The 19,148-nt window shown below is 42.7% G+C and overlaps 1 protein-coding gene across 1 annotated transcript; it reads left to right on the top strand.

Moving 5' to 3' along the window:
• Window positions 1-4,710: 4,710 nt before the first annotated feature.
• On the top strand, window positions 4,711-10,967 carry GHSR (growth hormone secretagogue receptor). Its single transcript, XM_062603099.1, has 2 exons — window positions 4,711-5,723; window positions 8,691-10,967. The coding sequence occupies exons 1-2, from the start codon at window positions 4,970-4,972 to the stop codon at window positions 8,993-8,995; spliced, it is 1,059 nt and encodes a 352-aa protein (XP_062459083.1). The 5' UTR covers window positions 4,711-4,969; the 3' UTR covers window positions 8,996-10,967.
• Window positions 10,968-19,148: the final 8,181 nt, after the last annotated feature.

Here is a 19,148-nt window from a genome sequence, read left to right as displayed (position 1 = left end):
GTTTTTTTTTATGTAGAATTACATGGAAGTTTTCATCAGTTTTCATCAGAATTTTCCAAAACTTGGTTCTCCATACTTTTCTCTAGTAACAAACTGAATTGCATGCTATATCATATGTTAAAAATCCTGTTAAAAATCTGATTGCCAGGATACCACAGTTAACTGCCTGACCACTACATCACTATTGCTTTGTAATACCACACCTCTTCCTGAGACTTTCATAATCCAAACGTGTATAGACATTTCCGTTAATTTCCTCTATAAGTCTTAAAAGTGACATTTTGTTGTGACACCAGGGCATGACAGAAATGCTGTCAAACTGCTTTGGTCTTGTCAGTGAGACAAGACTGCAACTTAGGGCAGAAGCCTGTTGGTTTAAGCAGCTCCCATTTTCATGAGCACATCACATATATAACACTCACAGCATTAGCAAACATTAGGAAATGCAAAGTTGTTCAAACTGCCTTTCAGAAACCAGCAATTTAAACACAATAGAATTCAAGGCACAAATTCCTTCTCAAGATACTTCCAATTGTAAATTCCTCAGTTCATATTATTCTCAATTTGCATCAAGTTATGGTTATTTAGCACATATAACTGCTGGGTGAAGGCAAAGTGGATTAACTGCAGATTTGCTGTTGAATCGAGCCAAGTTATCACTCCCCATTTAACACGAGACAGAAGTATCAACAAGAAAGGATGGCTGAGAATAATTAACCATGCAATCCCATCCTGCATGTTCTGGCACTATCGGAACTCAAATCATAAGGAATATTAATAAACACACGTAAGTCAGGTGAACATTTCCATCCAAAGCCAGGACAGCTTAATCAAAACTGGCAGATCTTTTGAGATCAAAAATATATGTCTGTCCAATGATATGGAAAAAAAAATTAAACAAAGTTACAGGACACATCTACTACTCTCACGCTAGAAATTATTATTTAATAAAAACTTTGTACTTTCAACTCAGAGCAAACATACCTGTGACAAATTGTGCTGGTTTTGGCTGGGGTAGAGTTTACTTTCTTCATAGTAGCTGATATGGGGCTGTATTTTAGATTTGTGCTGGAAGCAGTGCTGATAATTCAGGGATGTTTTAGTCACTGCTGAGCAGTGCTTACACAGAGTCAAGGTCTTTGCTGCTCCTCACACATCCTTACGCGCGAGCAGGCTGGGCGTGCACAAGGATCGGGAGGGGACACAGCTGGGACAGCTGACCCCAACTGACCCAAAGGCTATTCTGTACCATGTGGCAGCATGCTCAGCATGTAAAGCTGGGGAAGAAGGAGGAAGCAGGGGACGTTCAAAGCGATGGCATTTGTCTTCCCAAGTGACCATTAAGTGTGATGGAGCCCTGCTTTCATGGGAATGGTTGAACACCTGCTTGACCATGGGAAGTGGCGAATTAATTCCTTGATTTGCTTTGCTTGTATGCAGCTTTTGCTGTACCCTATTAAACTGTCTTTATCTCAGCCCATGTTTTGTCATTTTACTCTTTTGATTCTCTCCTCCATCCCACCAGAAAGGAGCAAGTGAGTGGGTGCACAGCGCTTACTTGCCAGCTGATGTTAAAACATGACACCAGTGAGCCATGTTCTCTCTCCAATTGGTGAACAAATCTAAAGAAGAGGGACATGAATGTCCAGGGCATGACCCAGTGGCACAGTGAGCTGAAGAATAGTGAAAAACCAAGTCTAAAGCAGATGCCTCTGAATTAGTGCTATTAAAGCACTGCTTTGCTGATAAATAAACTAACTCTGTTTTGAAGTCTGCTTGAAGATGTTTACTGCCACATAAACAACTATAAAGTGATTTGAGCACATTCTAGGTTTTACGGTATGAAGTTAGATTACCATTATTTCGTCAACACTATTCAATGATGATAGTTGCAAAACCATAACCTTTGAAAGCATATACCAAATACCACCTTCTGTTCTTAAAATACACTTATAATAGAAGTCAAAACATCTTCTGCCCCTGAATATAACAAAAACTCCTGCATTTGCTTTTCTGTGAATTGTTGGAGGTGCGTCATTTTTAAATGGGAGCTCTCTCCCTTGAAGTCTGTTTTCCAGTTTCTTCATCTCTTCACAATAAAACCACAATCATTCTATATTCAAAGCCTTCAGATATTCCCATGACAACAAGCAATGATATAAACAAGAATTAAAGCTTCATTGGATGAGAAGAAAATGGAAAGAATGGAACAGAGGAGAGAGATTTCAAAACTCCATAAAAAGAAACTCTCTTCTACCTTCTCTTCAGTGCTCAACACAGCTTTAAAGGTACTGAAAGAAGCACCAGTATTTTAAAAGTTCCACGGTAAATGTCCATTATACTTTTAAAAATTATTTGTTAATGTATGTTTTGTTCACACATCCAGATAAAACTGAGCATAAAAAGTATTTAACTTCAGCCTCTTTCTGTTAATTTCTCTCACCCCAATAACATTAGCAATTTCAATCTTTTCTGCAGTTGGTAAGGCAGCATAAAAGTATTGTTCTTGCATCTGAGGGCTAATAACTAACTCTCTGGAGCCTAAAGATATTTTCTTTCTCAGTTCTTATACCTTCTATCATTGCTATCTTCACCATTGTCCTTCAGCATATGCAAAGCAGAGCCAGGAACTCATTATCATAAAGTTTGTGAGATGTCAGTTCTTTATAATCACATCAAAATTTGGCTTACAATTGAAAAAAAAAAAAAAAAAGAAAAAAATCAGAAAGAGTCATTAAACTGGAGCTGTTTTCCTTCTCCCTCAGATAACATTTTTTCTGGCTCTGACCCCATGAAGGAAGAGCAGCCAGAGAAGACTTTGAGTCATGGTACCCTTCAAATAAGAAGGGGCTCAGTGTTGCTGGATTCAAAGCACAACTGCTTTCTGATCCCATGGGCTCATCACAACACATCAAGCTCACAATGAATTGTTAAATCACTACATTACAAGCTCAATTTTTTCAGCATATATGTATCATGTTACCTCACTTTTTGCTACTTGATTTTGCTACACACATCAGTACGTACAAATAATAAAAAAAAAGGAAGCTTTCTCTTTCCCTGGGGAAAGGGAAATAGTCATTTTTTACAAGATACAGCTCAGCAAAAACTGAAAGAATTTCATTAGAATGAAGGATCCTCAGTACACAGAGAAGTCACATTTATACCTTCAGATCATTTTATCTGCTAAATATCAACATCCTGCAGTGAATACCACTGGCCTGAGAATTTGTCACAAAAAGAATCCCAAAGTGAAATAATTCTTTATAATAATACTAAGTATTTGGCAGTTTAAACAAAGAGACAGTTACTAGCTCCTTCATAACGCGGTGCAATGTAATTTAAATTAGATTTGACACAACATTTTAGTATGAAATAACTGTACATCGGTGGCGTAAAGCCTGTGATTTTTCTTCAGAAACCTATAAAACAATTCCATAGGCAACTGGATAAACTAAGTGATAAGCACATTAGGTTCTTTCTTCCTTTCAACTGCAATTGATGTGTAGCCATCCCCATAAAATTCAGCAACTGTTGAGTAACTTGCTACAAAACTATCTCATGGTTCAAGAGCGGGAGGATGAGTACTGATTCCAACAAAATTGCAGAAATATATAGTCCAAATTAGGATATGGGGAAGGCACTAAGGCTAATGCTTACATTAGGACAGAAAGCAAATTACAGAAACAAGCACAGGCAGCACTTACACTCTATCTCTCCACAGCTGTGAAATCATAATTCTAGTAGGTGAACATGTATGGGAGCGCATGTATGGGAAAAAACTCATACAGCTGTTTCTCAGCTGAATTAAACTAGATGCATGGATTTGAAGCCTTGGTTGCCACCTGGGACATGGGGTACAAGGGAAAGGATGTAGCTCCTCTGGGTAGATTAAAGAAAGGAGTGAAAAGAGGTTGGGCAGTAGCACACTCTCACAGACACTTTCAGAGGACGAGTTGGAAAGGAAGACGGAGAAATGAGTGCTGGGGTGTGTGTGTGTGTGTGTGTGTGTGTGTGTGTGTGTGTGTGTGTGTGTGTGTGTGTGTGATTTTACTGTCTCTGGTCTCACCTTGTGCTGCTTCTGTCTGATTCCTTCTCAAATACAATACTGTCATTTAGTAGTATATATGAGTCTGCAGTGGCGAAACACACAGTACAGAAATGTAAATGTCCGCATGGAGCAGAGCGTAGGACAACAGAAACATGTCAAATCAAAATTTAATTGCAGATAAACCATGTAGAAGAGAGTGATGACTGCAGCTTCACTGAACTGGAGCCTTTACCGGGCTCCTGCCAAGATCCAAGGGCAAAACAAAGGTACGAAACGAGACGGAAGAATCTGCAGCCACCCCTGTATTCCTATACCCTCCGCGACATCTCCACGTGCCGCGCAGGACCGCGCACCCCGGGCACCAGCAACTGTATGTGCGCGGGCAAGGAGCGGCATCCCGGCTGCAGGCAAGGGAGGCACCGCACTCTGGAGACTTCGACCGCCCCTCGCAGCAGCGACTGTTGGTACCCGCACCCCGGGCAGGAGCGGTTCAGGCAGCGGTGCCGGGCGGGGAGCGTTTGTCCTGGGTGGGAAGCGCCGAAACCCCACAGCCCCGCGCCCGGACTTGGGAAGAAAGTTTAAGCGATGCTGCCGGTGCGGACCTTGCCAGCGCGCCGGATCTGCGCTGCGGGGCTGGGCTAGTTCTTGGTCCTGCGGCGCCGGTCCGCGCCCGCGGAGCTAGCGCACCCACGTCTCACGTGACGCGCCGGCGAGGACCAGCCCCTCTGTCCCCACACCTCGGGGCCCGGGGGGGAGCAGCAGCACCCGGAGAGCGGCGGGGCGGGGCCGCCCGTCCCTCCCCGCCCTCCGCACCTGCCCGAGCAGCGCAGCGGAGGGCGCGCAGCGGCGCGGAGGCCGGGCTGGGGCTGCGGGGGCGCGGGGATCTCCGGGCGGTGATGCGCAGCCCGCGGCGGCAGGATGCGGGAGGGGAGCGCGGGCAGCCGCGACGCGGAGAACCGGACGGGCGGCGAGCCCCCGCTGCACCTGTTTCCCGCACCAGTGCTTACAGGCATCACAGTAGCCTGCATCCTCCTCTTCGTCATCGGGATCATTGGCAACCTCATGACCATGCTGGTGGTGTCGCGGTTCCGGGACATGAGGACCACCACCAACTTCTACCTGTCCAGCATGGCCTTCTCCGACCTGCTCATCTTCCTCTGCATGCCCCTGGACCTCTTTCGCCTCTGGCAGTACCGGCCCTGGAATTTCGGGGATCTCCTCTGCAAGCTTTTCCAGTTCATCAGCGAGAGCTGCACCTACTCCACCATCCTCAACATCACTGCCCTTAGCGTGGAACGGTATGTTGCCATCTGCTTTCCCCTCCGAGCTAAAGTGATCATTACCAAGGGGAAGGTCAAGCTGGTCATCCTTTTCCTCTGGGGCATCTCTTTCATTAGCGCTGGACCCATCTTCATCTTGGTGGGGGTCGAGCATGAGAATGGCACAAACCCCCTGAGCACCAACGAGTGCCGAGCCACAGAGTATGCCATCCGCTCAGGGCTCCTCACAATCATGGTCTGGACCTCCAGCATCTTCTTTTTCCTGCCTGTGTTTTGCCTGACTGTGCTGTACAGCCTCATTGGGAGGAAGCTCTGGAGGAGAAAGAGAAAGAACATTGGTCCAAACACTGTCATCAGGGATAAGAACAACAAGCAAACTGTGAAAATGTTAGGTACGACTCTTCTTGCACTGTTTTTCCAAAGGATGCATGTGCTTGTGTCTCTGTGTCTGTGTGTTGTGTGTGTGTGAGAGAAAGACTGAGAACACTTGGTAGTTCTCTATAGCTGTTTCCAAAGGAAAGCATTTATCGAAAACGCTTCATACAAAGTGCTACACTTCAAGCTATTGTAGAATAACTCTTCTGTCTCCCTACATTTGTTTCTAACTGGTTTGAGCTGAAGACTCTCAAGCAGTTAAATGTTAATAACAATCACTGGCAAGGACAAATATTATGGTTATAATTAGCTAGTGCCCTGGAGATTTCTTTAACATTTTTCCTCTTTGGTTGTGAGTACCGATGTTATTTACAGAAAGATAGTTTATTTCATTTTTAAACAAAAGGAAACCTTTCTCAAGCCACAAAGTTGAACTGCAGACTAAGCAAAGCAGGATATGATGTACATTTAGTTTCACATGAAAAGAGTGCTGAGGTTTTAGCAAATTTAGCAAATATCATAAGCTTACATGGCCGTGCTTGTAAAATTAATCTGCCTTCTTATATTAACAAGACACCAGGATGTGATGAACAGGGAGCACTGCATCTCCTTTGAGGTCTGTGATCTTGTAAATTCTCACTGACTTCAAGAAGACAGGATCAAGATGACAGACACTGTCATTCCTAACTTTGTATATTGACATTGCTAAATGGTTTAAACGACAGATATTGCTGGCACATGGAAACACAAATTTTAACGTACTAACTCAGTGCATGTTTCGGAGTTCAATGCACAAAATCAAAAAGTTGTTCTGCAGTTTAGTGCCTAAAAACTGCAGAATCCTACTGCTGCTGAGTGCCTTTATTGAAGCAAAAGTCCTCTGCAGTGCAAGTCAACCCATGGATTTCAGCAGCAATGAGATGCTTTATGTGAAGAAGGTTTCATGGGCAGCAGCTCTGCTGTGCTCATTTAAGCTGTGCTGAAGTGATGGGCTAATAAGATAGATGAAGAGGTGGCGGTGTGTCCTAAGTACCTTTAAATATTAACTGGGAGCCTAACTGATTTTTTGTATTATTACGCAATAGCAGGAAGAATAATAAAACCCACAGCATTCTTTGTGCCCTTTCAGCTACATTTTATGATCAATAGGATTACTTCAGTCTGGTGTGACCTTGGAAGTAATTCATCATTTACACTTCTAGAGTTTCAGGCTTATGAATGTCTACTTATTCTAAGTAAATTGCTAGCATATATTACTACCATGTTTATATTTCTGCATACTTAACTATAAAGAATTTTGAAATAATAACTGTTTATTCCTGCCCTGAAGCATTGCCACAACCATTACAGTATTTCAGACACCTTTTTCCTTTTTTTCCTTTTACAAGGTCTGACAACCAAGTAAGACAGTGGCAAGACCATCCTCTGACAGGGAGCCAATATTCTCTAAATGATAACAGTCTGATGGAAAGAAAAGAAATTAACAAGGGCTCAGAATGAGCAGATACTCAATACAATCTGCTCTCACTGCTGTTGATGTTCTGCATGGAACATCAAGTAAATGGGATTAGCATCAGCACCTCTTCTAAATTGTAGAGAAAGGTTACGCTTCTAGGTCCTTAATTAAACATCTAGACATGCCGTTGCAAAGCAGTTATCATACCCAGTTCCTATTGAAATCAAGGTGATTCTGCATGCGTGAAGATCAAACTGTCTATTTCTGACTAGGAATATACATGTCTACATATGAAAATACTGACTATGCTTAAAAGCCTGTTCGTAATGACCATCATGGTAATATTCATTACATGGATTAAGCTCCACTTGTGAGCAAGGGAAGCGTTATCTGAATTCTGTAGGTGAAGATACTAAGGAAAAAACTGAAGTGGTTCACTCAAGAAGATGCAGACCTGAAAAATGTACTCTGAACCTCAGCCCTGTGCCTTATAGCCCACCATAAGTCCTGCATAAGTATCTATTTAAACGCGGGAATGCTTGTTCAGGAAGTTGTTGGGAAAAGATCCCTATAACAATTCCTCTTAGCTCTTTGAATTTTGTTATCTGCTGGGACTTGACATGAGAAAGCAGGATTGCTAACATGGGAGAACAGGTTTACAGGTGAAAATGGCTTAAGAATGTCAAAAACACCTTGCTCAAATTTTTGGGTTTTCTTTCTCTGGTGTATTAACAGATATACACTCAAGCATTGTGAAAAAGAAGAAAGGTAAGAAAGATCAATAACACACAGGAAATAAATGGAAAATGTTTCCCTTTCTCTAGGGTGGAAATTCAAATGGGCAAGTGTTCAAAGCTCACACATTCCTATTATTCTACATACATTATTTTTACATATAAACACAATCATAGTGATAGTATAATATTACATATATACTATATAACTATGAAGTATATATGTTTAATTTTACTCTTATTGGAGTAATTCATGTTCCAAAAAACGGGCAAACTGCAGGGGTGCACCACTTCTCTGTTCTTACCTTGCGGTGTGTGCTCTAGAAGTCCACATTCTGGTGGTTTGTTTTATTTTTGGGCCTTTGCCTTAAATAATTTTGCTTTCCAGAGATTACATTCTTTGTTATAAACCACAGAGTTGAGTCTATCACATCATACATAGTTTTCTTTTGTTACACACTGCAGATGACAGATCATCATGCTGTTTTTGTCACCGTTTTGATTCTTTCATTCTCTATTTATGAAAACCTAAGTTTTATAGGTTGGAAGTGTGCTATGTCATATTAGTTGTGTAATATACAGACAGTCTGTTTGGATTTGATCAATGTGTTTTAAGTGTTGCTAATTTATACCTCAGAAACTGTATTGAGAGACATGAACCTGAAAACATATGGGGCGCATTTTCAAACTTTGTGATTAATTTCTTAAAGAAATATAATTTTAAAATAGAATTTTAATCACCCATATTTTAATACTAATTCTTAACACAATTTCTTCTGCTGTTTTTATTTTAGTTGTGGTGGTATTTGCTTTCATACTCTGCTGGTTGCCTTTTCACGTAGGACGATATTTATTTTCCAAATCCTTTGAAGCTGGATCCTTGGAGATAGCAGTGATCAGCCAGTACTGCAATTTGGTGTCCTTTGTTCTCTTCTACCTTAGTGCAGCCATCAACCCCATCCTCTACAACATCATGTCAAAGAAGTACCGAGTTGCTGCTTGCCGCCTGTTTGGACTCAAACCGCTTCCAAAGAAAAGACTCTCCAGCACAAAGCAAGAAAGTTTGCGTGTTTGGACAGAACCAAGTGTTATCACATGACACCTGATTTCCAGCACTGGAGCATCACTTACCCATGTTTCCGAGAAAGCCATAACGAAAGAGAAAGAAATACGAATTGAAACGTTAAAGCTGTACTTCTGTCACCATCTGGATTTGCTGAAAGATGTAATGTTGGCAGTTACAGACTAAAAATCCCAAAATATAACAACAAGCCAACAAAAAGCTAAATTTTGAGACCATAAAAGGAGACACATGATTACGGAATTTGGCAACACACAAGTATTATTTTTCTGTTACTTTTTCCCATATGATTTTTAACGCTGACTTTAGCAGGAGAGGTAGGTTTACCATCCTGAACAGGGGAATATAGCCCAGTCCACTTGATAGTCTCTGTGATTTCAGTAGCTGCTAATTTGAGATCAATTATTCCAGAGTTAAGTTTACTTTTGCTAAAAATTTTGCTAGCATGTAACCAGATGGTACAAAGAGAAAATTGAATGGCCTTTTTGGAGTAGTGAACACAGAATTTGATACACTTTTCATAATCTTGATTTTTAAATAAACAAATATTTTTCTCTGAATGAGGAAAATGATTTCTGAAAAAAAGAAGAAATAAAATGGATAAAAATAAACAACCTTCATGTCATATCTGAGTAGAAAGAAAAAAAAATGCCCTCACAGAAGTGACTTAGAACCTGACTGTACTCAAATATCTGTTTTGAGTATGTACTAGAGGGACAAGGACAGTGGACAATGCTGACTTGAGGACTGCAGTGATGCTATGAAAATATGGAATGCAATCTCCCACCAAAGTTCTTTAGCTTTGTTTTTGTTATATTTTACTAGTTAAATCATCTGTACACATTCTATTCAGCTTGTCTGTGAATGACTTGATGTGTTTGAACTTGGAAGCTTTTAGTTGTTTTGATATTTGTAATGATTCTGTAGTTACTTGCTCCTATGCTGTGCACTACCATACCCCCGAGGTTTGTTGAGGACAGGTCTCCTGCCTGTAAACCCCGACTTCTTGCTGTTTAAAATATATGAGTCAGTTACCAGTACCGTGTTTCTCCATAAAGCCCTGTGTGTACTTGTACTAGTTTGCTGTAGTATTAAATTGAGAACATTTTTTTAACCAATGTGACCTGACAAAGTAATAGAAAAATCTGCATTGGGAGACACAGGCAGACATGTTCTCATACTTCCTCCATAAAAATCTTAAATTCAATTGATCTTTATAACTGAAGTATGCCATTAAAAGGCAAACCAGAAAACTTTCCATCCTTTATGTTAATGTCTTATATTGCATCTATTTTCACACCAACATGTAGATTTTGTGGATCAGTTAATAGAGTTTCAGAGCATGCAAGTGCAATAGCAGCTTTCTATTTACTTTGTTCTGGTATTTATTACCCAGCTGCTCCACAACTGATGCTCCATAATGAATTGTCTGTTAGCAAAAGTCTTACTGCCTTCAAACTCCTATTAACAGTGATGGCCATTTTCCACCTGTTACACCTGTAGCTGATGGTGCTGCTCAGGTATAACCCAAAAGAGAATTTGGCCTCTTCTGTAAATACTGTGTCTTTTATGCCATCCAGTGCTTTGCTAGGGCCAGGGGGCTGATTGCTGCTCCTCAGTGTGGTGCCTGAGCCTGTCTTGCTCCCCACTCCAGTACTCACAGGAAGCACAGGTTTGATGTATGCAAACCTATAAATTAAGGGACAAATCAGCAGCAGTGCTATAGGATCATTTAATCTCTAATCACATCTGTCTTGTTACCGATGTTGTTCTCTCACTCACTGACCAACAGGCAGATCTGATGGCAGATGTCATGCAACTCAGGGAAACAAGAAATTTTGGAATCTTGAAAAGATTTGAAGATGTGAACTCACTTGTAACATGTCTCTGTAAATGAACCAGTCACAACACCTAGTGTCACGTGTTTCAAATCTCCGCTGTGCCTGTGTTATTAAATGTGAACAGAATAAAATAAAGTGATGGGACCCTTTACAGACCTACCTGGTTGTTGGTAGTGGAGGATCTGGTGTGTGATTTCACGCAGGCTGAAGAAGCAAGTTGTCGTCAGGTTCACTCAGCACTGCCATACACCTCTCCTCGCGATGTGGGAGCCAGGCACAGTGCTGGGTGCTGCAGGACTGGCAGCAGGCAGGGCAGGCATCCACAGCGTTCGGATGGGGCACAGAATGGGTAACAGCGTCATACACAGCCTGCAAGACTTCACAGGCTTGCTCTGTTCTCTGCAAGTAAAACCTGCGTCTCAGTTATAGGAAGAGATTCTGTGTGGCCACAGTGGTCCCACAGAGGCTTTTACCTAGCAGAGAAGCTGCATTGTTTGGTTACCATTTTTTTTCCCAAAACCTGCACAACTTGATCAGGCTATGGGCCTTTTGGGTGGGAGTGATAGGGTTTTTTGGGTACTTCTTTGTACCCTTTTTTTTTTTTTCTCAGAAAAGCTGTAACATTAATGCCCATGAAAGCCCTGTGTACACACGTTTAATTTCTGCGTATAAACTATAACCATACTAATAATTTCATTCAACCTAACACTTCATCAGGAGATACTAAATTTTAACTATACCAACACTGTGAAATTGACACAACTTTGTTTATAAAATAGAATTTAAAGCATTTAATCTGGGGCCACAGAAGTCAGAAAGAAGGGGCCTGGCTGCTTATTTGGAGGGAGGACAGGACTTTTTCCTTCTCACTTAGGAAATGGACTTATTTGCGCAAGTCATTGAACATTCGGCCAAATCTAACAAAACACACACATTAAAGAAGAGCAGCCACCTTCATGATTCTTGCATAAGCAGGAAAATACTGCAGATCTAGCAGGAAACATTCAAGCATTTAACACATGCTGTAGCTGTCTCTATACCATCCATTAGTTTTGTTTTCCTCAGCACTAAGACTTTTCCATATAGAAATGCTAAAGCCAGTGGAGTGACACCGGTGTGCATTGGCTCCAGATGGTGAATAAGGTCTGCTTCCTCCAACAGGTACCTATGCATGCTTTTGTATGGAAAACAAGAAAAAAGATATCACCTGGATAACCTTCACTTTTGCATCATAAAATCAACTATTGTCAGATGCCTCCAGAAAGATATACACCTCCCCACCAGAACTGATGGATGAATCCACATTGCTTGCCTCAAGGTTTATTGCTTAAGTTGTAAGAAATAACTTAATAGGGAAAGAAAGCACAGTCAAGATTTCAATAGCATTTTTTACCTAAGAGCTGCTACCTGATGTCAGTACAAGATAGGTATCATGGGTTTGTCTCAGGTAGTAACACAAGGCAAGGCTCCTCCTGCCTCGTTTCTACCAGGGCTTGCAAAGGCAGAGGAAATACTGCAGGCAGAGAGCATAGTGGCAAACAACCCATGTTGGCAAAAGCAATGCTGGCACTCATTTAACCATCCATCTCACCTACTGTACCTCCTTGGGGTCCACAGTGTAGTCTATCCTGGAAAATACCTTCTAGCAGAAACAAAGCATTTCTCCTCTGTTTCCCAGGGCTTTTCTGCAGCATTTCATGTTCCTGGCACCTTCTCCCTATCTGAAAGAGCATGGGTGCCTCCACCACCTTGTTTTGGGTCTGGATATGGCTTTTGAGATATTTTACATGCAGAGAAGACAAGAGCCCATGCAGGCACTGGGCTATTCATTAAGTGTGGCAGACTGGGTAGCTCTGCAGCACGATTTCTTTCAGGCTATTGAACCTTAGGCTGCATTTCTGGAAACTTTTCCCTGCAGAAACCAACTTAGCCAGTTCTAGCTGAAAAAAAGAAAATATAATGTATAGGGTTTTGTTAGTCAAAACTTTGTGGTGTTCTTACTGACTCGTATCTGAGCAGCCCATATAGAAAATAACTGGAGGTTCATTAAACAGTTCAAGTTTTAGAAGCTTTTCTAACTACACCTTGTATCACAGCTTCACAAATAAATAGGAACAATTTGGCTGCTTTTTATTTCTTGGCAACCTGTTACATCAGTGATGAAATAGGTCAAACGCTTTACCAGAAAGCTTCATTCATTTTAGAAAAGTACCTTTGATGGAGACACGCACAAGCAGAAAATCATGCCCTATTGTATTTCTTTCCAAAAATAAAATATACTGGAAAAAAAACCCAGCACTTACATGTCAAACTTTGAGTTGACAGATACTCGGTAGTTATATAAGTTTGTGGCAAAGGACATTTGCATAAGTCTTATTTAAAGCAGCAGCCATTAGATACCAAAACACCCAGGAGAACCTCCTCTCTGTCATGGCTCTGCTGTAGAGGTGGTGCAGCAGCTGTACCACCTGTAGGGTGGTGCAGCAGCTCCCTCCTCATCTGCTGATGGGCAAGGGCAAGGTGTGGGGAAGCAGGAGGGAGAGTGGCTGCTGATGCTGATGGTCCCTTTGCAGGTTTGAAGGCAGCTGGTTCTGCTCCGTGGGGAGTGCTTTCTTGTATTGACTGGTGTGTTCACTTACGGGGCTGTTTGCAGTTCCTCTGAGCCCTTCAGTCAATGTTTCCTGACGGGCTTCCACACAGTCTGTATCATTTGCAAAAACGCTGTGGCCTTCAGGAGGCAAATTCCACCTTGAGAAGTAAAATCAAAATTTGGTACCAAAAAAATATAACCTACCTAACTCCTCACATTGTAGTGATGCCTGCGTTGCTCCTTCTGCACACCCTGAACCGCCCTCTTCAATCACCAGCTGAAAGCACAATGAGTAGATTTTACTCTCACAACTTTTAATGAAAAATGTTAGCCCAATTTTACAAAAAGTAAATTAAAGCACTTGGCATTTTAACCCCTTGCTCAAACTATGCTGCCTTAGAGCAATGGGGTGTGGATCCATTCACCTCCCTCTGGGCGTCACTCCTTAGGCTGTGGGCTGGTGAAAGCAGCTACAAGCATTGTTTCTGTTTCTAAGCTGTGCTGCCAGAGTGCTCAGCACGAGTAGCCCGAGATTAGCATTATATGAGAAATAAGTAACCTCTGACTAACACTGCAGCCTGTGGAGAGCACAGCCAAAGGAAGCCTGAACAAATGAAACACAGGCTATGCTTCCAAAGCTCAGCTTGCCCAGAGAACATGTGGTTGCCCCATCCCTGGCAGTGTTCAAGGCCAGGCTGGATGGGGCTTTGAGCAACCTGCTCTAGTGGAAGGTGTTCTTGCCCTTGACAGAGTGGGTTGGAACTGGATGAGCTTTAAAGTCCCTTCCAACCCAAACCATTCTATAATTCTATGATTCAGTCTGCATCCCTCCTGTCAATAATAACCAGACAATATGTACTAATGGTTGAAGCAACACCTGCACCCACAGTGGGATTTGTATCTGCACTTGAACTCTTTTACCAATCCCTGGGCCTGCACACATGCAGGAGCTTCCTGGAGAATCCTCCAGGTGATCCAGATGGACATATATCCAGCAGATGCAGCTGCAGGAGTTGGCATGTCTTGAGAATGTCTGGCATGATTTACACTATTTTACACTATTTGCTGTCATGCACATCTAGCTGGCGTTATACACTGCCAAGCGGTAATGCAGGCAGCACTTGGTGGAGCTGGAAGCTTGTAGGGCATTAACGTGAAGTCCCTCTGTTCTTTAGATAGGTCCATCATCCACACAGGGCAGTGGTACATCTCCCTCACTCCAGCCATCTCTGCCCATCCATGCATCCCTGAGGTGATGCAGTAGACTCCTCCCAGCTCTGCACAAAGACCAGGAACTTCACAGGAGCAAAATAACCTCCTCATGCAGATGTGCTTGCCAGTGGCTTGTCACTCTCAGGTGAAAAACCTCCAGGGGTTTGGCTTCATGTCCCATGTCCTTGGCCAAAATTTGGCCCAGAGCAGTTTGTTAGATGATGGGGTACAGCTTTGCCAGCTCTGTCAGATCATGAAATCACAGTTTCAATTTCCAGAAGCCCCGGCTGTTGCTGTTTAGAATAAAAAAAAAGGAATGTTAGGTCGTTATTTGTCTTTTACACCTAAATTGTGATTATGCAAGTACAGCGAAAGAGGATTAAGAAAAAGAAAAGTTTAATCCATCTTGTATTAATGGAGGTTTAACTGCAGGTTTCTCCACTCCTGCTTGTTGTTGAGCTTTAGTACGGTTGTTATTTCAGCACACAGTATAGTGCAGTAGTATTACTGGATGCAATTAGTATACTTGGTGGGCATTTAACAGTTTTTCTCAGTGCTCTTCCCAGCAGAAAGGCTTCTGCTCTCTTCCAAGCCCAGCACTTTTATGGTTCTGCCCTTTTCAAACTCAGTTACAGACTAGTGCATGTTATTTTCAAATAAGCATAAAATTCACAGCCACTCATTAACCCTGTTCCTTGGATGAAAAAATCAACCAACCAACCAACCAAAGGGGAAAAAAAACCCAACCCAAAATCTCCCTACTTCAGACTGGAGAAGGCTTTGGGGAGACCTGAGAACAGCTTCCAGTACATAAAAGAGGCCTACAAGAAATCTGAAGAGGTTTTTTTTACAAGGGCATGTAGGGATAGGACAAGAAGAAATGGTTTTAAACTGAAAGAGAGGAGATTTAGATTAGCTATAAGGAAGAAGCTCTTTACTGTGAGGGTGGTGGGGCACTGGCACAGGTTGCCCAGAGAAGCTGTGGCTGCCCCATCCCTGGCAGTGTTCAAGGCCAGGCTGGACAGGGCTTTGAGCAACCTGCTCTAGTGGAAGGTGTCCCTGCCCTTGGCAGGGGGGTTGGAGCTGGATGAGCCTTAAGGTCCCTTCCAACCCAAATCATTCTATGTTTTTATGAAACCACCTGATTGATTGGATGCGAACAATCCCTTTGCTTTCATCTTCCCAGTGGTTTTGGGCATTCATGGAGAAGTACCTATGTCCTTCATACATGGGGCTGGGTCCAACCAGAGAGCGGTGAGATTGCTGCCTAGACCCCAGGACTGTGCCTCATTAGGAGGGCACCCAATCCTCAGTTGGCATCTGAAGTGTGTGCTGTCTGGTTTTCAACCTACCACTTTTGATCTGTGCACAAATACATAATTTTGAAAGCCTACAGGGTGCTCCTTTGGCTGTACTTGGAGATAAATTACTTGGCAATGAAGGCACTTTGTCGCTCTGTATCTGTGCTTTGTTTCCCTTCGTGGGAGAGAAACAAAGGTTTCGTGATGTGTGCAAGTCCATAAGGTAAAATTGCTCTCAGAAATAAGGTACTCCAGGGTCAACATCAGAGCCTGCTCCGAGGGTACAGGAGATGCTCTTCCAGCATTTGCCCCCATTTTGAAAGCTGCTGGATCAAAAGGAAAGAGTTTTACTCCCTTTCCCCTTTGCTCATGTTCTGATTGATTTTCACATGATTGCAGTGCTGTCCGTGAGAAAGAAAAGGCATGGTGATTTCCAAGCCTTTTTTTACAACTTTCTTCCCTTCACAGCCTCCTTCCACCAACCACCCAGTGCTTTGAATCATCCTTGATTAGGTCTGGCAGGCAGGGAATCTAACACCACAAGCCTGTCCTGCAATGAGCCTGCAGCAGGATGAGCTCCGAAGTGCAGAGATTTAAATAGCTTCAACATGCCAATATTACAAAAGATAGCAAAACCTCATACTACATATTCTCACCAAATGTTAAACCAATATCCGTGATCACATGGGGGTGTGTGTTCTGCCCAGTCAATAGCACTTTGGTATTTTTACCAAGTGGTGACAATGTGATTGATTTCCGTAAAATTCACTGTACTGTGCTAGGGGCTGCAAAAAGGTGCGATCTTCTGAGCTAGTTTTGATTGAGCATCTAGTTTTGAACCCACTGAACTATTGTTAGTTTGTGCCTTGGCTGGTTCCCTGGCTCCAGCGGAGATGCGGGGGTGTGAGGCTTATCCCTTGGATAAGTGGCTGCCTTGGGTGCTGCCTGAGCATCTCCAGTCTAATACCGATATCCAGGGAAACAAAATCATTTCAGATATACTCAGGTCACTACAGTGGCTTCTTCTTCATAAAAAGCTAACCTGCAAGGCTAACTGGCTCTGCTTGCGGAGCCACTGCCCCAGAGTCATCTCAGACCAGCTACTCTTGCTGTAGTGTCAAAAACAACAAGAGGTTTGGATTTACCTGCATTCTCTTCAGTTTTCGCTATGGGCTTGTGCCTGATTTCCCACATCACAGTGTAATTTGGAGTCTGCCATGTAGCTAAAGGAGTGCCATTGCCATAGGCTGTGATGAGACCTACATCAAACGTCCCTTCCTGCAGAACAGGCTGCAGTCAATCGCATCACGCTTTAAACAAGGACATGACACTGAGCTATACTGTGCAGAAGAGATACCTACTCTCTGTAATAGAGAGAAGGCAAAGACAGGAGCAGTATGGCTTAAGCACTGCTATCCAGAGCAATCACAATATTAGAGCGCTACACCTGACACCATACAAAGTCCACACAGCAGCATCCTAGGGAATATTTGGCCCTGCTGAGTGCAGAGACATGCTTTCTCTCACTGTGCTGAACCCTGGCACACTGCAGCAATGGCTGGGCAGGCAGCAAGCAGCATTCCAGCTGGCGTCCTGCCCAGGGACATGAATGTGGGCCGTGCAGCAGAGCCCCCAGAACCAAGGACACCGTGACCTGCTTGCAAGCATTTTGTGGATAGAAAGGGAATTTGAGCTATTAATAAATAAATACAATATCTACACTGGATTAGGGGGAATTTCTCAACTCTATTCACGTTTTAATCCTTACAAGACTTCTGCATCCCTACTGTTTGCTCCATTTTATTTGTAGGGAACAGCTTTCATAGGATGAAGTGAGATGAGCTAATAAAATTACCAAGAAATGACACCCACTGAGCACATTGACCCAAGCAGTTATTTACTAACCATGATAGTAGACCTAAAAATAGGTTTGATAGCATGAAATAACATCTATACCAGCAATTAACACAGTAAATGTAACTACTCAAACTAATGACAGCACAGTCACCTAAATAACCGCAGATAGGAGCCTAATCCACTGTGTTTGAATGTGCCTTGTGAAACCTCTTATTTTTTTATTTCACCCAGCCAAGAATCCGCACGTTTTGAGAGAGCAATTGTCACAAGCAGAAACAGATGCAATCATGTAGAACTTATTAAAAGTAATACTGGTGAAATAGCTTTTTCAAGGGATCTCAGCTGGCTTTTTCTGTTCAGTCATAAAAATAATGAACCAAAATGTTCGTATCTCCTCCTCTACTAACTTGTGGCTCTCACTGCTGAGTAAGAGATAACATTTGTGTCTTCACAGCAAGGCAGGTGAATGTTAAGGACAGAGAATATAATTCTACACCACTTCAATAAATCACAATATATCATGAATTCTGCAACAATTCTATAATTGTAGAAAAAGATTTACACAGGAAATATAATTGATGCATCGCATTTCCCCACTAATTTCTCTATAACTTTTCCTCCATACCTTTGGGTGCAGACAGGTGTAACAGAACCATCTGGTTCATGCATGTGCCATTGGTGCTGGGGGGTGTGGAAATCACCCCATCTCCCTAGACCATAAATTGCTCAAGCTTTGCCAAGATCTTGAAGGATCCATTTAGGCTTGGCACGAAGAGGTAAAGATTAGGTTACAGCTGGAGTCTTCTTTAAAAACATTAACCAGTCTGGTTTTGTACACCTTGTTTAATTCCAAACAAACACATGTGCAAGCAGGAGAAAGGTGTTGGCTTGGGTCTGGTAGAGACTAAGCAGTTCAGCTCCACCAGCTTCCTAGTGGTCAATGTGGAGATTTGGGTGGGCTGTGAGCACCAGGACTCATCCCACCACTTTCTACCAGTTTAAGACCATGTGTCATCTGCAACCTTAAGCTTCAGCAAAAGGACCAAAACACACTGGGGCCATTAAAGACAGTGATGATTCAAATCACATCACAGATGGATGGAGGCTGGAGCACTTCCTCTCTTTCATTCACGACTTGTAGTACTGACAGACCTTCCCCCTTCCCCATGCAGGAGGAGGAGCCTCTCTTCCCCACAAATGCCAAACACATCACAGCAGCTTTACTCAGTTGACAAACGAGTCAGATGCTGAACGACTGAGCTTCCACCACCACTACAGGCTCTGTACAAGGTGTCACCACCCCTCCATTCAGACAAGAACAGCAGCATTCCCAGCTGCAAACCTGTAAATGACAGGAGAGCTCGGGTAAC

The sequence above is a fragment of the Pezoporus occidentalis genome, unplaced genomic scaffold (assembly GCF_034315485.1).
Source record: "Pezoporus occidentalis ecotype Australia unplaced genomic scaffold, CSIRO_AGI_Poc_V1 ctg8, whole genome shotgun sequence".
NCBI lineage: Eukaryota > Metazoa > Chordata > Aves > Psittaciformes > Psittacidae > Pezoporus > Pezoporus occidentalis.
This window is presented reverse-complemented; position numbering and strand designations above follow the sequence as displayed.